The 26,184-nt window shown below is 39.8% G+C and overlaps 1 protein-coding gene across 1 annotated transcript in view; it reads left to right on the forward strand.

The window, feature by feature from the left end:
- LOC135043679 (vomeronasal type-2 receptor 26-like) overlaps positions 1–26,184 on the forward strand; it is a 75,672-nt gene that overhangs the window by 17,779 nt on the left and 31,709 nt on the right. Inside the window, exons 2-3 of the mRNA XM_063955145.1 lie at positions 4,623–4,764; positions 24,666–24,957. Coding sequence (XP_063811215.1) covers positions 4,623–4,764; positions 24,666–24,957 — 434 coding nt within the window. The remainder of the gene's footprint in view (positions 1–4,622; positions 4,765–24,665; positions 24,958–26,184) is intronic.

Below are 26,184 nucleotides of genomic sequence, written 5' to 3' on the forward strand. Positions count from 1 at the left end.
TGCGTGAGTTTGCTGAGGTCATACATCTCAGCAGAACAATTGCACAACATTCTGCATTAAAAGTTGCACATATAAAGCTGTGTACACAAAGAGAGCCACGTTTGCTAATTCTTGATAAAAAAAAATGCACACAAAAAGGATGTTTCAATGCAGTGTTTTCTGATGTTTAAGTGCAATCCACAGGATTTTTGTAGTTAAAGTGTGACCCTAAAGTCCTATGCCTGGTGAGACAGCTGGTATATCTATTACACTGTTGCCACTGCAGCTTTTTTTACTCCTATTGTAACATTTTATAAGAACTTCTTTATGTTCCAGAGTTTATTCCATAAGCCCTGTTTAACCTTTAAATGTTATGACTCAGTTAATGATATTACAACTTATTGAAATTTCAACGCTTTAAACAGTATGAGTTGATAATCAACATTGTGTTGTTCTAATTAAAATATTTTTTATTTATTTTGACCTTTCGTGCATGACAGATATTTGGAAAAACTTAGAAGACTGTGAATGAAAGGAAGATTACCTTTTGACAACATATGATATAAAATGTATTTATACCTGTATGGACCATATCAAAGGTTGTGATAATTTAATGAAAATTCTTGAAGAGATCTCATGAATGGAACAAACACAAATAGACATTATTATAAAAGGAGTCACCTTATTTTTATGAGACAATTATATTTGTTGTATATACAAAATAAAGGTACAGCTATGGGTGCAACATTTGTTCCATCATATGCAAATATTTTTCTAGCACAACAGTAAAGAAGAGTTGGACCAATACAAAAGTTTTCCCAAACCTAACATTATGGGCTTGTCACACTGACAACATAATCATAATATGGAAAGATAGCAAAATCTTGTTTAATTTGCAAACACACATATATTAATAAGAACAAAAAGAATCTGGATATTACCCATGGAATAAGAATAGAGTGTCAATTTTGTTGGAACTCACAATATTTGTAGAAAAGTGAAAGACCCAGGAACATAACTCCCAGAGGCAATGGAGACACCTGCCTCCGGGCTCCAAGCCTTAAAGGGCACGTGCAAGTACAGCAGCACCTGTATGACTCACTCTGGGAAGCACCCACCCACTGATTCTGCAGAGTTAACTGGCTCTGTCCCAGGAACCCTGTTAATGCCTGCAATAGGGGATAGAAAGGCTTTTGCCTATACAGTTTAGCCTCCACTGCAGCACACAATGGTCGAAGTGGGCCGGTATGTGTCAGTATGACATACCAGCACTTCTTTCCCCTGAACGCGGATGGGGTTTTTATTAAATAAAAGAGTGTGCAGCTCTTTCATTAAGTACCTAGAAACCCTCCTGTGCCAATTCCCTATCATCCAAATCACGCAGTTACCAAGAAAGCCACCAGCGGAGCTGGCGTGGCACGCAGCCATTTGATGCCCCTGAACAATGGAATTGCCCAGCACTGCAGTCCCGTACCCCTCTCCCTCCAAGCTTTGAGCTGCACACTGCAGTGGGCATCCTGGAGACAGGTTGAAGAAAATGTCCGGCCGTTGAGTGTGCTAGCAAGATTAGCCAGGCTGCTTTTATGTCTACAAAGTGTCTCCTGCTCTGCTCCCCCCTCTCCTCCTGTATTTGGCCCACGCTGCTGCTATGAGCCCTGTAGAGAACTGAAAGACTGTCCAGCTGGCTCAGGTACAGTAACATGCCAGGATACCACACTTTGCTGACACTCGCTGGTCTCATATCAGATTCTCCTGTAACATGTACATTTCTTCCTGTACTTTTTTTTGTTACTGCTCATGTCAGACTCTCTCTGCACTTTTCTCCTCTGTGCAAGCCTTCTGCTTTTTTCCTATCCTCTGTGCCAGACTTCTGCCTTTGGCTCTTTTCCTTTCCTCTGTGCAAGCCTTCTGCTTTTATTCTTTCCTCTGTGCCAGCCTCCTGCTTTTTTCCTCTCCTCTGTGCCAGCCTCCTGCTTTTATCCTCTCCTCTGTGCCAGCCTTCTGCTTTTTTCCTCTCCTCTGTGCAAGCCTTCTGCTTTTATCCTCTCCTCTGTGCCAGCCTTCTGCTTTTTTCCTCTCCTCTGTGCCAGCCTCCTGCTTTTTTCCTCTCCTTTGTGCCAGCCTCCTGCTTTTTTCCTCTCCTCTGTGCAATCCTTCTGCTTTTTTCCTCTCCTCTGTGCCAGCCTTCTGCTTTTTTCCTCTTCTCTGTGCCAGCCTTCTGCCTTCTGCTATTTTCCTCTCCTCTGTGCAAGCCTTCTGCTTTTTTCCTCTTCTCTGTGCCAGCCTTCTGCCTTCTGCTCTTTTCCTTTCCTCTGTGCCAGCCTCCTGCTTTTTTCCTCTCCTCTGTGCCAGCCTCCTGCTTTTATCCTCTCCTCTGTGCCAGCCTTCTGCTTTTATCCTCTCCTCTGTGCCAGCCTTCTGTTTTTTTCCTCTCCTCTGTGCCAGCCTTCTGCTTTTATCCTCTCCTCTGTGCCAGCCTTCTGCTTTTTTCCTCTCCTCTGTGCAAGCCTTCAGCCTTCTGTTTTTTTCCTTTCCTCTGTGCCAGCCTTCTGCTTTTTTCCTCTCCTCTGTGCCAGCCTTCTGCTTTTATCCTCTCCTCTGTGCCAGCATCTCTTCCCTTCCTTTCTCTGTATCAGCCTCTCTGCCCATCTTCTTTCAATTCCAACCTTTCTGCTCATCCTGTCTGTGCTAACCTGTCTTCCCTTCTTCTGTGCCAGCCTTTCTGACCTTCTTCTGTCAATGCCAACCCTTTTGTCAATCCTCTGAGTGCCAGCCTTTCTGCCCATCCTTTCTTCCCTGTCACCATGCCCGTCTTTCTGACCTTCCTCTGTGCCAGCATTTCCACCCATCCTTTGTCTGCGCCAGCATCTCTACCCTGCTGCTGCGCTAGTGTTTCTGCCTATCCTGTCCACAATAGCCTCTCTTCCATTTCTCTCTACTAGCCCCTCTGCCCATCCTCAGTCTGCACAAGCCTTTCTTCCCTTCCTCTACACCAACCTCTCTGCTAATCCTTTCTGTGCCAGCTCTTCTGCTAATCCACTGTTTGATTTAGCCTCTCTTCCATTCCCATCTTCTCTGCACCAGCCTTTCTGCTTGTTATCTCTATGTTCCAGCCTTTCTTCCCTTTCTTGGTTCCAGGCTCTATGCTCATCCTCTATCTGCACCAGCCTTTTCTGCTCATCCTCTGTCGTGACAGCGTATGATAATCCTTATCTGCTCTTCTCAAGCCTATACCAGCTATTTTACTATTTTCTGCACTATCCTCTCTGCCTGTCCCTACTGTGGCAGCCTGTCAATCATTCCCCTGTATGCACCAACCACTGTCGTTGTCCTGTCTGCGCCAGTCTCTCTGCCCTTGTCCTGTCTGTGCCAGCCTCTCTGCCAATGTCCTGTCTGTGCCAGCCTCTTTGCCCTTGTGCTGTCTGCACCAGCTTCTCTGCCCTTGTCCTGTCTGTGCCAGCCACTCTGCCCTCTAACTATGCCACTCACCTACACTTCCCAATTTGGTGTTTTCCCATTTCTTCCCTCTGTGCATTTTTTTCTCCATCTATCTCCTGTTTGTGTACAGTATGTCAGTTCCTTCCTCTCCACCTCTGTGTGCATTTGCTATTTTATTTGTACAACTGTCTTTCCATATTTCTGTCTTTGCCTCCCTGCCATGTATCCATGCATTATGTGTCTGCCATTTTTTTCTCCCCCTTTGTATGTAAACATTTGGGAAACCCCTCTTTAAAGATCCTGCATTTGCCCCTGCCTGCTGCTCGCCTTTGACCACCGCCTGCAACTGACTACTCGTCAGAGAGACCTCACCACCACCACACCAAAGGTCTTCTGCTCAATGCCACCACATGGAAGGCCTCCTTCTCACCATCACCACTGCCGCTGCCCATGGGCTCCTCCACCGCCGACGACTATACCACTCTGCACAGCTGCCGACCACAGTCCCTTCAGCACCTCCGCTGCTCATCTCATTAGGTAATGTTATCCGGCTTCCCTATGTCCCTCTGTCACTCTCCCTGTCCCTATTGTCACTCTACATGTCCCGGATTTCACTCTACCTGTCCCTACTGTCACTCTCCCTGTCCTTGTTGTCACTCTACCTGTCCTTGCTGTAATTCTCTCTGTCCCTGCTGTAACTCTCTCTCTCCCTGAATTGTGTATTGTGCTGTGTGGGGTAATGTGAATTCTGGCTCATACTGTGTCACATATTGTGAATTCTGGCTCATATTGTGTGGCATATTGTGAATTTTGGCTCATACTGTGTGGCATAATGTGAATTTTGGCTCATACTGTGTGACCTATTGTGAATTTTGGCTCATTCTGTGCAGCATATTGTGAATTTTGGCTCATTCCATGTGCCATATAGTGAATTTTGCCTCATTCCATGTGGCGTAATGTGAATTTTGGCTCATTATGTTGGAATATCGGCTCATTCACTGTGGCTTAATGTTAATACTGACTCATTCCATTTGGGATTCTGTGTAAGGGGCACCAGTACTAGATAGTATAAGGAGTACTGCTATTGTGGTGTATAATGTGTATATAAAAGTTTATTGCTGCAAACAGATTTGAAATAGTAGTTATGATTCAAGAGTTACTACACTTTTTTGTTGTAATTACAGGCTGAACTGTTCTCCATAAAGGACAGTCATTTAATGTGTTCAACATGTTGTCCCTCTTGGTCAACACAAATTCAAAGCCACTGGATCCAATCATCATGTACTTGCAGAAGGATTTCCAAAGAAATGCTGGTACATGCCTCTTCAATGTGTTGCTGGAGATGATGTCTGTTTCTTATGTTCTTTGCATACATGAGTTGCTTTAAATGACCCCACAGATAAAAGTCAAGTGGTGTGAGGTCAGGTGATCTGAGTGGCCATTCCACAGAACCACATCAGCCAATCCAATGACCAGTTGTTAAAATCTGCAGCTATGACATGGATACTTCATTCTCCAGACATCAAAATGACCTCAATTATCTCCTCTTTTGTCAAAGCCATCTTCAGTTACCTGCAACGAAGAAAGTCTTGTAACTGTTGAAAAATAACTGTTATTTCAAATCTGTTTGCATCAATAAATTTTTCAGCAATTTCCAATGTTGTTGGCATGTTACACGACCCCCATTCCATTTGAAAAACCTGACTTAGATTCAAGATGGTGCCCATGTTCAGTACATAAACTAAAATATAGCCCACCTCACCCATACCTTACTGGAGTATTCAGTTTTCCCATTTCCTGCTCAATTTGAGAAACAAAATTGTGTACTGCGACTTTTTAATCACTATATTTATATATGTATTCACACACACATATTCAAACACACTCCATGTTTGTTTTTCATTTGTGTCATGGGGTGTGGAGGGGGGCACCAAACTCTAACTTGCCTCCGTGCAGCCAGGATAAACTTACACCCTTAAAAAAGACCAAAATGTTCACAAAATCTGTGGACCCGTAACAGTTATCTACATGCATCCAATTACCATTATAGTAGATGGCTTTCAAACATGACAGGTGGCCAGTATACACATTTATATAGAAATTGTTCAAATTACAATGATTTCATAACAAAGTCTCCAAGCTTAACCCAATTCATAAAACATTTGATATAATGGTAAATGGATGGAAGAAGAATGGAGAAATAGAAAAGTGTTATAGGAAGAAAATATCTTCAAATACTAACAAAAATCCACAACAGTCATAATACTTCCATAATTTATTGTGGATTTCTCGGACATACTGTAGTATATTTTACGAATGCATCTTAAGGAGACATTGGCATGTGCTCATGGCATATGATTAATGATGATCGATCCTACCAGGCAAACTGAAACTAATGTATAGACTGAGACAGGTCTAAACTGACCCTGATGAAGTCAGCCTTTGATTGGGTGTAAGTGATGCAATGCATTGGGGGACTCTATTGCTGCACATCCTCTCCTACTACTGCTGATGTTTCTTTTCCTGTTATCATTTGGAACCTTAAGATAAGCTATTTTTTTTTCTTATTGGGCACCTTTTTTACTTGAGTACTTTGTATTCTTTTTATGTGTGATGTATTGATTGAAACATTTTATTATGCTACAATGTGGGGATATCCTGTCTTGTTTACATATGAAGCTAGCATATCAATGAACATTTGAATGTGCTAACAGAGAAGATTTGGGATATAGCCCTCTGCCCAGTGTACATTCAAATGAGTTAGGCACATTTTTACAGGGTTCTTGAGGAAGGATGAACTTTTTATTTTAATCCTTTAATACTTTTTCCAAGTACTATCATAACTACATTAGAATGCTTTAATTTTCTCATTCTTTTTAGAATATACATAGGCTCATCGTGGCTACATTTTACTGCAATCACGTCTTGTTAGGCGCAACCACTTGTATATTTGGTGCACTCACGCATCATAGATTAGCACGAATGGAGTTGGCAAATGCTGCAGCTCAGCACTTCTATACACAGACGCACCTAACACTAAGAGTGCTTGTGTACAGTAGGCAGGATGAGTTATATTCTCTCTCTCTCTCTGTATGTATATATATACAGTATATATATACTGTACAAAGGCAGAGGCACTCTCAGGCTTTTCAATTCAAGTCATACTGGACACAGCGGCCACAGGTTTAAATATCAACGTTTCGATGTTTTAATATCGTCATAAGGATAAACGTACAAGAAACACTAAACACTTAAATAGCCACTTACCCCACCTCATGCAGCCGGGTCATCGTCATGGGCGCCGGGTCCGCTGACGGCACCAGACGGCGTCGCGCACTTCTTGTGCGCCCGGCAGCTCGGACTGTAACCTAGCAACCAATAAACAAAACAGACAAAATGTGTGAACACGCTGGGCATCAGAAACATATAAACCAACTTCAGGGACAAATGTCATGGACTCTTTTGGCAGACAATAAGAGATAAATCAAGGACAAAGCATATTATATACAAAATCATAAATACTGATTACTTTCATGATGAAACAACCAATTGGAAGTCAAAGCTCAATTATGCATAGTCTATACATAACCACACATATATTAACAAATCGTCATTAGGGCCTGCATAATCACAACCCGAGGGCCGTTATAGACAATCATGAAAAGCAATTGAGGGGGAGATGCTCATTAAGGCCTTTAGGGGCCAAGGTGTTCAACCCATGTATCCATCTTGCCTCCCTCTGCAGGAGAGCTTTCCCTCGATCCCCACCTCTTAATCATTTGGGTTGTGCATCAATAATTTTATATCTCAAGGTGGCCAAACTATGGTTCAGCAATTTAAAGTGTCTGGCCACAGGTTGATTTGTGGCATCCTTTCCACCCTCTAAGGCATGTCGGATGGATGACCTGTGGAGCGCCATCTGCTCCTTAAACTGTCTTGTGGTCTTCCCTACATAGAGAAGACCACAAGGACAGCGAATGATGTATACCACAAAGGTGCTACTACATGTCAACACCTGTCGAACTATTGAGATGTTATGTGTAGAAATTGCATGCGGGGGTAAAGGAATAAAGAAGTTATTATTGGGGTTATGCTACAGGCCACCTGGTATTAATGTGTCTGACAAGAAATTGTTACTGAACCAAATTGAAAGAGCAGCAGGAGTAGGAGATATAGTAGTGATGGGACACTTTAACTATCCTGAGATAAACTGGAAAATCAATTAATGTGATACTGCTAGGGCAATATGTTTTTAAACACGCTAAATGATAATTACTTAGTTCAATTAATCGAGGTACCAACTAGGTACAATGCAATCTTAGACCTGGTATTAACTAACAATGGGGAATTGGTATCAAATATTGAAGTAGGAGAGCCCATAGGTAACAGCGACCACAATATGGTCACATTAAATATCAGTTTTCATAGGCAGTCCTATACTGGCTCAACTAGGACTCTAAACTTTAGCAATGCCAACTTTGACATGATAAAGGAAGCATTAAGGGATATTGAATGGGAAATTCTGTTTCAAGGAAAAAATACTACAGAGAAATGGGATGTATTAAAATCACTGCTAATTAGTAATACTCGTCAATTTATTCCCACCAGCAACAAAAAAGGAATAAAAATCCCAAACCAATGTGGTTTAACAAAAATATAAAGGAATTAATTGACAAAAAAAAATAAGCATTTAAAAAAATACAAATCTGAGGGGGATGCAGAGTCATTTCAACACTATAAGGACTGTAACAAAATGTGTAAAAAATGAATTAGAGCGGCTCAAGTAGAAACTGAAAGACTAGTAGCAAAGGAAAGCAAAGCGAATCCCAATTTTTTTAAGTACATCAACAATAAGAGACTAAAGAAGGAAAGTATAGGCCCTTTAAAGGACAAGAGGGGAGTCTTAATCAAAAATGATAATGACACAGCAAACAAACTAAACAAGTTTTTTTTAAACAGTATTTACCAGAAAGGTCCAAATGCTGGGTCTAACACAAAATCTCAACAAAAATAATGTCCCACTGCTAAATTCTTATTTGTGTGAGGAGGTAGTCTGTGACCAATTAAAAAAGTTAAAGATTAATAAGTCCCCTGATCCCGATGGAATTCACCCGAGGGTTCTTATGGAGGTGCACGCTGAACTAGCAAGACATTTATTTGTGATCTTCATGAATTCCGTTAAATTGGGTATGGTTCCCAAGGACTGGCATATAGTGGAGGTAGTGCCGATATTTAAAAAGTGGAGCAAAGCTGAACAAGGAAATTATAGACCAGTTAGTCTTACATCTATAGTGGGGAAAGTATTGGAAGGTATTCTAAGGGACAATATTCAAAAGTTCCATGAAGCAAATAAGGTCATTAAAAGGAACCAAAATGGATTTGTGAAGGACAGATCATGTCAGACCAACTTACTTGGCTTTTATGAAACAGTAAGTGCAAACCTGGATCAGGGTAAGGAGGTGGATATAATCTTTTTAGACTTTGCCAAAGCTTTCGACACTGTACCACACATGCGTCTTATCTATAAATTACAAGAAATAGGGCTAGGGAGCACAATATGCACTTGGGTCAGGAATTGGTTAGATAATTGGGAGCACGCGTTGTGGTCAATGGATTATTTTCAAATTGGACTAAAGTACTAAGTGGTGTGTCACAAGGGTCTGTACTTGGACCACTTTTGTTCAAAATTTTCATCAATGACCTAACAGTAGGTCTAGAGAGCATGGTGTCAATTTTCGCAGATGATACCAAATTGTGTAAGGTTATAAATACGGAGGGGGATGCTGAGTCTCTTCAGAACGACTTAACTAAACTGGAAACATGGGCAGCAAAATGGAGAATGAGATTCCTCACAGACAAGTGTAAGGTAATGCACTGTGAGGGCAAGACCAAAAATTACACCTACATACTAAATGGAGTAATATTAGGGGATTATGTACTGGAAAAAGACTTAGGGGTTCACATAGATAACAAATTAAGCAGCAGTACCCAAAGTATAATTGCAGCAAAGAAGGCTAATAAGATATTAGCATGCATAAAATGGGGAATTGATGCTAGGGACGAGAGTATTATACTCCCATTATATAAATCACTAGTGAGGCCACATCTTGAATACTGTGTGCAATTTTGTGCACCATATTACAAAAAGAAAACGTTCAGAGGCGGGCCACCAAACTAATCAAGGGCATGGAGATGCTGGAATATGAGGAAAGGCTTGCAAGGCTAGGCCTGTTTACATTGGAAAAAAGGAGACTAAGAGGGGATATGATCAACATATACAAATATATAAGGGGTCAATACACAGAGCTTGGGAGGGACCTGTGTTCTATAAGTTCAGCACAGAGGACACGTGGTCACTCGCTTAGGTTAGAGGAGAGGAGTTTCCGCACATTGAGGCAAAAAGGTTTTTTCACAGAAAGGACAATACGTGTTTGGAATTCCCTGCCTGAGAGAGTAGTGCCAGCAATGTGTGTGGCCTGAGATACGGGAGGCGGCGGTTAGCGGCCGCAGCGGGACATACATCCGGCGGCCCCACACTGACGGACACCGCCAGAGGTGTGTGTAGCCTGGGAAACGGGAGGCGGCGGTCAGTGGCTGCATGCTGCTATAGTCTGCGGCTCTAACAAACTGTGCCCCAGGCGGTCCCGCACTGACGATGATTACACTGTGTATAACCTGGGAGCTGGGAGCCGCGGCAGATGGGTGCATGCTGAAATGCACGACATCTTTATATTAAGATATACCTATCCACTATTACCATATTAATATTATTGAAAAGCATTTATAATGGATAGTGTATAATGTGTCACAAACATGTAGCCGCCACATCTTTGTATTGTCAACATCTCTACTAACATTAAGAACTTAGCTTGAGTTTCAAATACCAGTTATTGTGTGGGACACAGTTCTATTACCTTGAATGGGAATGTTATTTGGACCCCTGATTATATGTGTGGGTTTGTAGACATAAGCCACGACCAGCAGGTATAAGCTGGGGTACGTGAGAGAAGGACAACATATTATCTCTGTTTCTATCATTACATGATACAACGCACTATAGCAATATATTACCGCCATACCTTTCTAGCTGGAGAGATTTAAGATCAAGGTGTGACTGTGGATACACACCCTAAGTACATATGTGTCACATTCTTCCAACTGACATAAATATTTAGACAAAGTGTGGATGTGGGAATATAAGCCATGATCAGGGGGCACAAGCTGCCTAATAGCACAGTGTTTGTTGTTATATAGGGTTTATTTCAAACCGGCAAGACTCCTGAACAATTGACAGAGAACATATTTTGTCCTTAGAATACATGTGACATGAACTAAGATCAAGAATATAACCATGCAAAAACAGCATGTTTCTATAATCTAATTAGTTTAGTAGTGTCACATGTTTATGACCATTATTAGTATCACCACAACTGGCACGATATTATATCCGTAATATAACTTATTGGTCAGGTGATCTCAAGCAAAGGTTGACAATACAGTAGAAGATAATCATATGAGGAATTCCTTATTTATTTATTTATTTATTTAATAGGGGCTACAAAGGACAACTCTGTGAGATAGGTATTTTGGATAATGTAGGACAAATTACATGTACCAGATAGGACATGATATTGTCTGATTATTACACTTGGAAATAGTGGTGTGCACACTACCAAGAATGAGAGAGATTGTCAATTAAGAATGACAACCCAGCCCTAAACAGCTCTCACAGAGGTACATTTAAAGGATACCATTGTTTCTATTAGGATATTAAGGAAAAGATTATTGCAACAAATATGGATACATTCTAAACACTTGAGAGAGTGAAGAATGATAAGGCAGCAGTGACTGAATTTTTAGTTTCATTTCACATTTGTTTATTATTTTTGCACTTGTTCTCACATGCACAATATTTTCGCAGATGTTTTAAGATAACAAATAAAAGTTATATTTTAATATTAGTGGTCAAATATCACTGCTGATATTTGACTTTTAGAACATTGTCACATAGTCCGAGTGTGCCCATAATAGGGAATACTTCCTTCTTCTGGTCTTTATATGTATACTTTTAATCTTTCTCATGCTTTGGTGTCCAGACTGCCGCTGATGTACTGATGGGATTTCCTCCCCTTGGTGAAAGTATACCCATATGTGCTGAGTGATTGTAAAGAAACCATTTGAGGTACGGCACAAGAGGTTGAAAAGTAAGTGCCAGTCTAAAGGGAAAAGTTCGGATACTTCCACAGACGGGAACAAATTGACAATCTCTGGCTAACATTGATACTGCCACAGGACTCCTTCATTTTTAGAAGATTTGACACTTATTATATACTTTATATGGTTAAATTGAGCGCTGGGAGCTCTACCTTCTTTTTTAGTGTGAATGTATTGATTGGTGCAGGTGGACACCATTAGGTAGAGACCGGCTGCTAATCAATCAGGTGCTGTGAAAGGGTATTCTTTTTTTGCTATGACTCAAAATCAGCTGGAAAAAAAGACATTCTGTCTGCCCCTGCCTTGGGACCACCAAATTTTGAAAAAGCATTCAATCTGTTTTGTTATGAAGTTTAAGGACATGCATACAGAGTTTTCACTTAGACGCATGGAGATAAACAAAGGCCTCTTGGGTATAACTCTTTGAACCTAGATCCTGTGATCAGAGCAGCTCCCACATATGTAAAATCTGTTAGAGCAGCAGTCTTGTTACTAGAAAAATCTCCTGACATAGTCTTAGAATCTCTTTAACCACCCAAGTATCACAAGCAGTATCAGAAACAATTAATCACACTCAAACTAAACACTTAGCTGCCAGACTTACCAAATATTGTTGCGCTACTCACACAATCAAATTTCACTATTAAAAGATGTAGTTTTCAACCCAGCTACATTGCTGCAGAAAGGCTACAAAAGAGGGTAGAAGAAGAATCCTTTCCTAGTGGCACTTGTGGTGATGAGGAGTGTCAAGAAAGGGAAATAGAAAGTACCACAACTTTTCACCTTTTGACCATGATTGTATTGAACTAATGAACTTTGAAACATCCAATTTTTCCCCAATTTCTGACACACCCCTCCCCAATGCAGACTTACATCTATTTGTGGACTGTTCCCAATACTATATAAATGGTGAAACACAAACAGGATATGCAGTTACCACTGAAACAGCGATTCTGATAACAGAACCATTGCCTCCAGCTAGTTAAGGTCAGGAAGCAGAGTTTGGTGCATTAGCAGCAGCAGGCATATGTGCTGAGGGACAAACAGTAAGTATTTACAGAGATTCTAGATATGTATTTGGAATTGCACATGATTATGGGCCTATATGGAAAACTAGAGATTTTGTGGGCTGCGCATGCAAGCCAATTAAGCAAGCAGATTGTATAAGATCACTGTTAATGCCTTTCAATTATCTAAAAATTTAGCTGTAATTGAGATCAAAGCACACACTAGAGACAATACTCCAGAAGTAAAAGAGAATTCCTTCGTAGACCAAGATGGCAAGCAGGCCACAGCAAATCCCCTACCTTATTATTTGATACTGGTGGCAATAACACCAGAGATATTGGACCTGGTCTGCCTTAAAAGTTGCAGGCTCAGGTTCCCCAGGCTCCACAGACAGAAGTAGACATTTGGAAAATACTAGGTGCATGACCTCATGATGATAGATGGATGATTGAGTACCGTCTTTGTCTACCACATGCACTGTTCCCAGTCTTAGCCCAGGTACTTCTTATAAATACTCACCAGTCATGAGATGCAATGGTGAGTGTGCTAAATCAACATTGGATAGCACCAGGCTTCAGTCAGGCAGAAAAGGCCTATGTAGTAGGATGTGTAATCTGTGCCCTGCACGATCCAGGAAAAGTAGTTAAGGTGCCAGTAAAGAGTACCCCACAGACATTTTATCCATTTCAGAGATTACAAATTGATTTTATCCAGTTACCTAAATGTTCTGGCTATGAGTATGTCTTGGTGTGTACAGACATATTTTTTAAATTGGCCAGAGGTGTGGCCTTGCAGGGCAGCAAGCACAAAGACAGCTGCTAAAAAAGCTACTTCAGGAAGTACAAGAAGTCATAAAAAGTAACGCAGGAGTCTTAGGATGTATATAGGCCCTCATGTTGTTCGCTCTGTAATTTTCTTCGCATCGCAGCGATTTTCCGCTAATTGAGCATGCGCAATGTTCGCACTGCGACTGCGCCAAGTAAATTTGCTATGGAGATTGGTATTTTACTCAAGGCATTTCGAGGTTTTTTCTTCGTTCTGGAGATCGGAGTGTGATTGACAGGAAGTGGGTGTTTCTGGGCGGAAACTGGCCGTTTTATGGGAGTGTTTGAAAAAACGCTACCGTTTCTGGGAAAAACGCGGGAGTGGCTGGAGAAACGGAGGAGTGTCTGGGCGAACGCTGGGTGTGTTTGTGACGTCAAACCAGGAACGATAAGCACTGAACTGATCGCACTGGAAGAATAAGTCTCGAGCTACTCAGAAACTGCACAGAGAAGTTTTTTCGCAATATTGCGAATATTTCGTTCGCAATTTTGATAAGCTAAGATTCACTCTCAGTAGGCGGCGACTTAGCATGTGCAAAGCTGCTAAAAGCAGCTTGCAAGCGAACAACTCGGAATGACCACCATTATGTATGTTAAAATGTAAGTTACAAATATTAATGGCAGAAACAAATAAGTCATGGTTAGACTGTTTAGCCATAGCCTTATTTTTAGTAAAAAGCACAAATTGACACCTTATGAAATATGGTTTGATACCCTGCTATGACAGGATGTTACTTCCCACAATAGTTACAAGATGAGTTTGGTGATTTGATACAATGTGTTACTGCCAGGGCGGTGTCTTTATACTTGCAGACAACTGCAATTTCTCACATAAATGATCCATGCTGAATTAGACCCTACATTCACTTTTTTCTATTCCTCTGGAATTGCACCTGTATCTAGACACTGGTTGAATAATTATATTACTGATGCTACCAGCACATATTTAGAGCTTGGATGTATCCGACATGGTTCCATTGATTTATCCACTTTCCGTTTTGAGAGTTCTGTTACTACCGGCTCCTCTGCAAATGTACTTTTATATATAGTGTACTTATATTTATGAATGTCCTTTCCCTCTGCGGTTGCCTTGTCTTTTTTGTTTGACATATTTTACTTGTGTATGCTGACAAGTCTAACATGCGGTTGGAATATCGCCTGTGCTCTCAGGGATTTACATTATGCTACATGTGCTGAGAGCTGACTAATGTATCCCTTTATGTGAGAGACTTTGTTTATTTTTCTGTGGCAATGCATGTCGTGTAATAGTTACCAGACTGTACAAGCAGGATGACACAAGGGTTAAACTGTGGACACTAGTATAAACTCAGATGTTCTAAAATATAATTGGCATAGATATACCTGAAATAGGCTTTTGATACAAGAGAACGTGTGAACTGACAATCTCCATTCTGATCACAGAGATATTGACTCAAGTACCAATATAATGTGACACCTGAACATGACATACAATGCTCTGTGACGTATTGAGTGGGATAATATCTGGCTAGGAGTTGTCATGTTATTTTTTGCTGTCACTTCTGTTTGCTGTTACCTGTGTTACCTTTAAACTACTATTACACACAAAGTATGCAGATAAGTGTTTAATAAATTGATACAGGGTAAACCACTTAATGTTGATCTAAGCTGCGATGAAAAAATAAGGGAATATACTTCCAGTGATTTACTCATTTTTTAGAGTATGACAAAAAACAGGATAAACATAGTTTTATGAGATAAAAAATACAATTTACGTTTTATGTATATTTACATACACAAGAGTGCCCCCCAAAAAGAGTATTATCTCTCTACCTTAGACAAATGGGCCATTGTCTTCTCAGCTTCTACCTTTGCACAAATTATCCTCTTTCCATCTGGCAACATACATTATACATTATACATTATTTTGAGACTTCTTGTATTTCCTAAAGGCAATCTTTTTTGCTTTAAAGTAGTTGATTCCTCTTTTGTAAACCACATTGTCTTCCTTTTCCTAGTTGTTTTCCTAAATATCTTGATACTAGGTTACAGTACTGTAGCTGCTCATGAATGAGTAAGGGCAATTTAGGAGGGATCAAATAGATCCCTCTTCAATAAATATGTGATAAAGTCTAAAGCTGGCCTTTGCTGCTGGGCTCAAGCTTTGGAATAATATTTTGACATTTTAGAAGCCAGGCCAATGCAGATATTGGAGGGATCTGTAGAAATCATCCATTCTTACATCCTGGGGATACTCATTTTATGTGGCTATCCCCCAAAATGTTTGATTTTGGTAGATTTCCTGACTTAGTGATGGTTGGTAATGATTCTGTGATTGCAGCCATTGTGTCAGCACCAGTTGCAGAAATATGCAAATACTTATCTCAGCCTTCACTTGTACTCCGTGATATGGAGTGCACTAGTGCTTAGACGCCCACTTTGAGTCTCAATTGTCTGTATCATTGTAATGGAAATTATAAACAATCCAACATCAATGCAACATTGGTTGTACCAACAACATTTGCGGTAACCTAAGTCTACTGTAGTTACTCACCACAAATCCAAGTAAACATGGCCTCTGAAGCAGTGGATCTATGAAAGTGAATGCAGCAGTGTCCCCAGACACACCAGCGACACACCTAGAACCCACCCAGTCTTCACCTTGAAGAGTCCAGGAATCACAAACTCCTTCTGAACTCTTAGTGATGGTTAACACAATTGTGAACACCATCAGACACTTGGGCTTTTGCGTGCACAGTACCAATTTCTAAGCCTTTTCATGTGTGCACAGAAGAAAAAAATCATTCAACTGCAATGATAGTCCTTCCCTAAATCAGGCCCAAAATGGATAGGTTGTAAAGTGGTAGAACAAAAAAGCAGATACTTCTATAAATCTTGGCTCAAATTAATCAAACTATGCTAGTGCAGGGATGGAATTGGTCAGGTGTTTCCTTGGGAAAGGTGACAATATTTCACATACATGGATTCAGCATCACTAATGGACCTGTTACACATTAGGAAATGCTAGTATCTGCATGTTTTTAATAGGTCCCATTCATTGAACATATTCAGAGTTTGCTTGGTGGAATCAATGTTATCTTTAGGTGGCATTGGTTCCTGGTGTCCCACTGCTTCTTATGGGAAGTATGCCTAGGGTTGTGAAGAGGCATCTGAGCAGAATCCCCCTGCCGCCATCACACTGAGACCTCAGGTAAAGGATGCACAGTCAGCCATCACCACCATGATAAGGAAAACTGATACTTCTGTAGCAGTGTTAGGGATCACAGATATTCAGACTACCTTTCCCTCACTAGAGTGTTACTTAAATACTGGAATAAATTGTTCTGGCATTTAAGTATCCACCGTTGCAACTGAAGTTGGATACTTACATAATAGAGATGTATGTCCCCTGATGATGAATAGGCCCTAATGCTTGTAAATCTAATGTAGTCCTTAGTGTAGAAAATAAATTATTGTTTAGTGATAATAACTACTGTAGAGGGAAGAGTAAGAATTGAGGCTAAGCAAGTTCTTGAACTTAAGGGGTTAGTAGCCTGCAAGAAGTGAGAAAAGAAATACTCTGCTTGTTTGGGAATAGCCAGACCTTCCTGTTACGAGTGATAGATAGTGATATATTCTGGGACACTATGAGTTACACCAATGATGATCTGCTCTGTGGTGGCTGCAATAGTGTGCAATTGCAGAGAACATGGCCAGTGCTAAGATGAAAGACTTCTGTAGCTCTCGCCATCTGATCAAGGCTTTTCTGCTTGGGTGAGACTAAGATGTGTGATTTCCAGATCAGGACAGGAGTGTGTAGCAATTGTGGAGAAATATTTTGCATAAAGGAGGAGAGATGTTGATTACTTATAGAGATGAGCTTGCTGTAGTTGTACAGATGCTTAGTACAATGAGGACCAGGTAGTGGAGGACAGCTTGCAGATGATCAGCAGGTGGTCAGAGAGAGGGAAAGGCATTATAAAGAAATCATAAATTTGGTAAAGTCTGAAAAAAATTAGATCAAGGCAATGGCCATCACCGTATACTGTCATTCCACTGAGAGAGGGCAAAAGGTTAGACAGACTGTTGTGCTTCTGAAAGAGGTTAAGTTCTATATCATACTGAAATAACACAGAAATAGACCTACCCTCCACCGAGAACGCTCAGGCAGCTCACTGTCACCTCCCAATAGTTTTTTCAAAATGTATTTTCCTCTCACCATCTATTTTGTAGGCCATAAACCGCTCTTGCTCATTTTTTACATAAAATAAATGTTACACTGTATATGTCCATAGTTATTTTATCGCTGCCCATTGTGGTTTATGTCTATTGTGCGAGCACTTTATTATTAATTTGATCTATTGAGCCATCCTTGCATTGAATAATTGTATTACACCAAAGAGATTGACCATATTATTCACACTTTGACTATAGTCTTAACTTTTTTCTTTTAAATATATATTTCTCATCCTGCACATAAAACAGATTTAATTACCACAATCACATATAGATTTTATTTTGAAGTTGATGCTGCAATTATTACAGGTGTTTGTTCCTCTGCAGCTGTAGCTCGGAGTCTATATCAGTCCCAGATAGTGTATATAAGCTGCTGGTGGCTGTATACCTCCCCTGTACTGAGGATCTGCTGAGCTGCCAGTGACACTACACAATGAGAAGATTTGGTTTGTATGATGGATTTATCTCTCATGTTCTCTGCCTATTATATGTGTCTGGTACTACAGGTGACATGTATAACGCAGGACTCAGCCAGTCAGTGTCACCTTGCTGCACATAAATCTGTGTTTGAGTATAAATATTACCAAGAGGGAGACATCATTATTGGAGGATTAATATCTGCTCATTCCACAATATTTTCAATAAAAAAAGTTAAAAACAAATTTAAGATGTTCACTTTTTGTGCACAGTAAGTATTTCTTCATATTCTGAATTGTTATGTGTATGGTATTGTTATGTGCATATATATTATATTGTGTGTTTAGAATACAGACATGTGTTTTGTTTCCTATGGAAAATGTGTTAAAATACATTTAGGAAATAGAGAAAAAACAGCCAAACAATGAAATCTAGCGCTATCCTCCTATGTGACTAGCTGACCACAATATCACAATACTACACTCAGTGTAACTTGTCTGCAGATAACAATGTGGGGAATAACAGCACTCTACATAAAGTACAGGAAATACAGGAAGGTGCATTATACTACACACAGTGTAACTTGTCTGCAGATAGCAATGTGGGGAATCCCAGCACTCTACATACAGTACAGGAAATACAGGAAGGTGCATTATACTACACACAGTGTAACTTGTCTGCAGATAGCAATGTGGGGAATAACAGCACTCTACATAAAGTACAGGAAATACAGGAAGGTGCATTATACTACACACAGTGTAACTTGTCTGCAGATAGCAATGTGGGGAATACCAGCACTCTACATAAAGTACAGGAAATACAGGAAGGTGCATTATACTACACACAGTGTAACTTGTCTGCAGATAGCAATGTGGGGAATCCCAGCACTCTACATAAAGTAAAGGAAATACAGGAAGGTGCATTATACTACACACAGTGTAACTTGTCTGCAGATAACAATATGGTGAATACCAGCACTCTACATAAAGTACAGGAAATACAGGAAGGTGCATTATACTACACACAGTGTAACTTGTCTGCAGATACCAATGTGGGGAATACCAGCACTCTACATAAAGTACAGGAAATACAGGAAGGTGCATTATACTACACACAGTGTAACTTGTCTGCAGATAGCAATGTGGGGAATCCCAGCACTCTACATAAAGTACAGGAAATACAGGAAGGTGCATTATACTACACACAGTGTAACTTGTCTGCAGATACCAATGTGGAGAATACCAGCACTCTACATAAAGTACAGGAAATACAGGAAGGTGCATTATACTACACACAGTGTAACTTGTCTGCAGATACCAATGTGGGGAATAACAGCACTCTACATAAAGTACAGCAAATACAGGAAGGTGCATTATACTACACACAGTGTAACTTGTCTGCAGATACCAATGTGGGGAATACCAGCACTCTACATAAAGTACAGGAAATACTGGAAGGTGCATTATACTACACACAGTGTAACTTGTCTGCAGATACCAATGTGGGGAATACCAGCACTCTACATAAAGTACAGGAAATACAGGAAGGTGCATTATACTACACACAGTGTAACTTGTCTGCAGATAGCAATGTGGGGAATCCCAGCACTCTACATAAAGTACAGGAAATACAGGAAGGTGCATTATACTACACACAGTGTAACTTGTCTGCAGATACCAATGTGGGGAATACCAGCACTCTACATAAAGTACAGGAAATACAGGAAGGTGCATTATACTACACACAGTGTAACTTGTCTGCAGATAGCAATGTGGGGAATACCAGCACTCTACATAAAGTACAGGAAATACAGGAAGGTGCATTATACTACACACAGTGTAACTTGTCTGCAGATACCAATGTGGGGAATCCCAGCACTCTACATAAAGTACAGGAAATACAGGAAGGTGCATTATACTACACACAGTGTAACTTGTCTGCAGATAGCAATGTGGGGAATCCCAGCACTCTACATAAAGTACAGGAAATACAGGAAGGTGCATTATACTACACACAGTGTAACTTGTCTGCAGATAACAATGTGGGGAATACCAGCACTCTACATAAAGTACAGGAAATACAGGAAGATGCATTATACTACACACAGTGTAACTTGTCTGCAGATAGCAATGTGGGGAATCCCAGCACTCTACATAAAGTACAGGAAATACTGGAAGGTGCATTATACTACACACAGTGTAACTTGTCTGCAGATAGCAATGTGGGGAATACCAGCACTCTACATAAAGTACAGGAAATACAGGAAGGTGCATTATACTACACACAGTGTAACTTGTCTGCAGATACCAATGTGGGGAAAACCAGCACTCTACATAAAGTACAGGAAATACAGGAAGGAGCATTATACTACACACAGTGTAACTTGTCTGCAGATACCAATGTGGGGAATAACAGCACTCTACATAAAGTACAGGAAATACAGGAAGGTGCATTATACTACACACAGTGTAACTTGTCTGCAGATACCAATGTGGGGAATACCAGCACTCTACATAACATACAGGAAATACAGGAAGGTGCATTATACTACACACAGTGTAACTTGTCTGCAGATACCAATGTGGGGAATACCAGCACTCTACATAAAGTACAGGAAATACAGGAAGGTGCATTATACTACACACAGTGTAACTTGTCTGCAGATAACAATGTGGGGAATACCAGCACTCTACATAAAGTACAGGAAATACAGGAAGATGCATTATACTACACACAGTGTAACTTGTCTGCAGATACCAATGTGGGGAATAACAGCACTCTACATAAAGTACAGGAAATACAGGAAGGTGCATTATACTACACACAGTGTAACTTGTCTGCAGATAACAATGTGGGGAATACCAGCACTCTACATAAAGTACAGGAAATACAGGAAGGTGCATTATACTACACACAGTGTAACTTGTCTGCAGATAGCAATGTGGGGAATAACAGCACTCTACATAGGGGGTAATTCCAAGTTGATCGCAGCAGGAAAATTTTTAGCAGTTGGGCAAAACCATGTGCACTGCAGGGGGGGCCGATTTAACATGTGCAGAGAGAGTTAGATTTGGGTGTGGTGTGTTCAATCTGCAATCTAATTTGCAGTGTACAAATAAAGCAGCCAGTATTTACCCTGCACAGAAACAAAATAACCCACCCAAATCTAACTCTCTCTGCACATGTTATATCTGCCTCCCATGCAGTGTACATGGTTTTGGCCAACTGCTAAAAAATTTCCAGTATAATATTGTTATTACAGAGAAGAGAACCAACAGCTGGTATTAGAATTTAGCAGAACCCATCTCAAATATTATGTTTTTTATTGTTCTCCAATCACCCAATAAATGATCCCAGAAAGGCTCAGATTCTGCGGAATATAACTATTAGCAACTTTCCCTCTGGACAGTATTTTTAGAGGTTAGTCTGAGTGACAGCAGAACAGAGAGATCCCGTAGTTATCCCCTAGTGGTCAGACAATGTATCTGTATTGCAGGCTAGCGGGCAGCTAATATTGTATAATCACAGAAAGCCATAGAGATTGGAGACAATGTATTAGTATATGTAGCCAACAGCGATCACAGAGTATCTTTCATTTACACTGTGTCCATAGAAACAATGTAGGGAGAGTGTGTCACTTAGTATAAGATATGCAGTCACCCAATCAGGAGCCTATCTATAGAGGTGGTCTGTGTGCAGGGTCCGTCTGGGCCCCCTCCTCTCTAGCTAGCAGCGGAGTAGCTCTGGGCAGCAGCGTCACTAGAGGACCAATGAAGAAAGGGGTTATCACAGGAAGGACCATAAGGATTTGGTGCTCTTTGCCAGAGAAGGTGGTAATGGTGGACTCGGTAAATACATTTAAAAATGGTTTAGACAAATATGTAACTGAAAATTATATCAAAGGATATAGCATTTAAAATAATTATATTTTAGGAAGAGCACTAATTATAGTTGTTAATTAGTATTAAAACATCACTTCAGTTGGGACATTATAGTAAGCTTTAGCTATATACAGAATATGGTAAGCATTATAATACAGGTTGGGACATTATAGTAAGCTTTAGCTATATACAGAATATGGTAAGCATTATAATACAGGTTGGGACATTATAGTAAGCTTTAGCTGTATACAGAATATGGTAAGCATTATAATACAGGTTGGGACATTATAGTAAGCTTTAGCTGTATACAGAATATGGTAAGCATTATAATACAGGTTGGGACATTATAGTAAGCTTTAGCTGTATACAGAATATGGTAAGCATTATAATACAGGTTGGGACATTATAGTAAGCTTTAGCTAAATACAGAATAGGGTAAGCATTATATTACAGGTTGGGACATTATAGAAAGCTTTAGCTGTATACAGAATATGGTAAGCATTATAATACAGGTTGGGACATTATAGAAAGCTTTAGCTGTATACAGAATATGGTAAGCATTATAATACAGGTTGGGACATTATAGTAAGCGTTAGCTGTATACAGAATATGGTAAGCATTATAATACAGGTTGGGACATTATAGTAAGCTTTAGCTGTATACAGAATATGGTAAGCATTATAATACAGGTTGGGACATTATAGTAAGCTTTAGCTGTATACAGAATATGGTAAGCATTATAATACAGGTTGGGACATTATAGTAAGCTTTAGCTATATACAGAATATGGTAAGCATTATAATACAGGTTGGGACATTATAGTAAGCTTTAGCTATATACAGAATATGGTAAGCATTATAATACAGGTTGGGACATTATAGTAAGCTTTAGCTATATACAGAATATGGTAAGCATTATAATACAGGTTGGGACATTATAGTAAGCTTTAGCTATATACAGAATATGGTAAGCATTATAATACAGGTTGGGACATTATAGTAAGCTTTAGCTATATACAGAATATGGTAAGCATTATAATACAGGTTGGGACATTATAGTAAGCTTTAGCTATATACAGAATATGGTAAGCATTATAATACAGGTTGGGACATTATAGTAAGCTTTAGCTGTATACAGAATATGGTAAGCATTATAATACAGGTTGGGACATTATAGTAAGCTTTAGCTATATACAGAATATGGTAAGCATTATAATACAGGTTGAACTCGATGGGCAATTTGACTTTTTTCAACCTCATCAACTATGAGCCTGATTCAGATCTGATCGCAGCGGCAAATATTTTAGCAAATGGGCAAAACCATGTGCAGTGCAGGTGGGGCAGATGTAACATGTGCAGAGAGAGTTAGATTTGGGTGGGTTATATTGTTTCTGTGCAGGATAAATACTGCTGCTTTATATTTACCCTGCAATTTAAATTTCAGTTTGAACACACCCCACCCAAATCTAACTCTCTCTGCACATGTTACATCTGCCCCACTTGCAGTGCACATGGTTTTGCCCATCTGCTAACACATTTTCAGCTGCAATCAGATCTGACTGAGGCCCTTTATTACTATGTACTGTATGTTACTAGGTTACTTTATCGCTGTCCTAGAGTCTAGTGCACATGCAATTTATTTATTACCATCACTAAAAACACAAAGAATTTGACAATGTATTCTCTATCTACAAGGCATACTAGTGCAGTAACAGCAATCACAGTAATACAAACATATTTAGAGAAATACATAATTAAAACACAAATAAGTTAGTACATTCTCACCATTTAGCATATGGAAAGAAACTATCAAACAATCGGCCAGTACTGTACGTGCCGTCATTGCCCTAAACCTCCTCTGGGACAGTCATTTATAAATAAACTATACGAAGGATGACAAGGTCGGATAAAATGTCTCTTACTCTTTTTAAAACTCTTATATAATAGCATTAATGAATGGTTGTCAGCTGCAAATAATGATTCTTCTGGCATCTGGGCCAAGAGATCTCTAACACACCCCACTCACTAGCAGTGCAGTTTCCACACCAGACAATGATGCCATAGGATAAAACACACATTTCCTGGTGATTCCTGCATGGGAGTCTGGTGGGTAAGTACTGAAAAAAATGGGTACGGGGTGTGCCGTGTGGGCTTACTGGGATCCTAGGGGCCCGTATGCACCGCAGACTGTGCACCCATTATACATACACCAATGCTCCCAAGCCATATAATGCACTCAATACCTTTTATGTTTCATCTCCCAAATGAGGCTGCCATCCATCAGTGATGGGTGGTCTCCTAGCACAGAGTCCTGTAACAGTAAGCAGTAGGTGTTCTCACACTGGCAGGGACAACCTGTAGGGCTAGGCTTGCCATAACATACCTATAATCCGGGACACCTATGGGTAACACACGTTCAGTGGCTGATTAATACCAGGTGAAATACATGCGCAGTCAGGTGATCTGTGTATATCATCATAGTGACCATCTTTCTGTTAGGTCACTCACATTCTTCTCGCAGCTGAATATGATGTTTCACCTGATTTCTTTCATTTATCATCCTATGTGGTTCTGACTATTATACAGTTTCTATTTACTGCATACTGTAGTTTCACAACTCAACATAAGAAATAATATAATGAAATTAGATAATTATTTATTAAATGAAGCACATTCTGAACATCTTGCAGAATTAGCCTTGAGGAGTACAGAAACATCCTGGCATTTCTCTTTGCTGTTGATGAAATTAACAATGACCCCGATCTTCTCCCCAATGTGACTCTGGGGTATCACATATATAACACTTGTGGGGATCCAAAGAATACCTTACAATATGTCCTGCAGATAATGTCTGGAGAAACAATGGAGGCTCCTAATTACTCATGTATGGAACACGGGGAAGTAGCTGGATTTATAGGTGATTCCGGTTTCCATACAAGTCATGCGATGGCGCAGTTACTGAGCCTGTACCAGTACCCACAGGTAAGTGGCCTCCCAGCATTCTCACTATGCCCAGAGATATGCATTGTATGCATGGGACCCTGGACATAAAACCCTAGCTCACCTTGTACTTATCATAGGGACATTATTAGGATAGTAATTGGAATAGGTAGTCAGGTGGAGCTGTACATTAAATCAAAATAAATACTGCAAATATAACAGATGGACAGCAAGCCAGTAATTATATTTCAAAAGTGGAAAAAATGAGTGCAAATAAAATTTCAAAATGAAAATTGCCATTTAATAATTGTGTCACAGCTATGCAGAGTGGAATTTGGCACTGTACCTGACCATCACATTTCTGAGAATATATTGTCTGAGGGTGGACATGCGAGGACGAGTCATTGCCTCAGTAACACCAGATTGCCTATCTTGCATGCCAGGTCCTGTGGACTAACCCACACTAAACTTCTTTTTTGCTTAAAATATGATGTTATTGGAATGTACTGTAGTAAAAGGACGGTCAAAGAAAGGGATGATCATGATGGCTGCATGCAGTTCCCTTTCACAGCTCTAGATGTCAGTATATTTCTTAACTGCTGCTGAGATTTTACAAACAACAAACATGTAAAGATTGTATATATATATAGAAATCTAATCCAGATACATTATCAAAATATATTTATAAGTAAAACAAGTGATAAAATGATACAGCATATCTCTACTAAATTATATTAACATGGATAATATATTAATATAAGGAAACCAGTACCCTAATTGCAATACTGAGTCCAAACACCATTTTCTGTGCTTTGTGTAAATATGGCTTTATATTTTATTATTTACATAAGATGATGATGATATAGGCACACATGTGTAAACTTGAGATAATTTTCTATATGAAGCAATTACCGCAGAACTCTGTTTATTGTTGGACAGAAGTTCTTTTGTCCTTTTTACATTTTGAAAAAGACTATGCTGTTTTAATAAATTACTTTGTTTTTTTATGATTCACGTCTGGAGCATATTGGAATACAAATAATCCTGGGACATACCACACTTTCTAAGAGTTGTGCAGAGAAACATTGCTATATATTTTAAAATTATATAAGGAAATTACATACCTCACAACATGACCCTCTCCAGGAGGGACACAATGCTCTGCTTCTGGACTTTTCTCTTAATTTATGATTGTCTGCACCTGTGTTGAACAGTTTAATGGATAAGAAAGGTGTTTCAGCACAGGTGATGGCAATCATAAATTATGAG

Source organism: Pseudophryne corroboree, unplaced genomic scaffold, assembly GCF_028390025.1.
Source record: "Pseudophryne corroboree isolate aPseCor3 unplaced genomic scaffold, aPseCor3.hap2 scaffold_874, whole genome shotgun sequence".
Lineage (NCBI taxonomy): Eukaryota > Metazoa > Chordata > Amphibia > Anura > Myobatrachidae > Pseudophryne > Pseudophryne corroboree.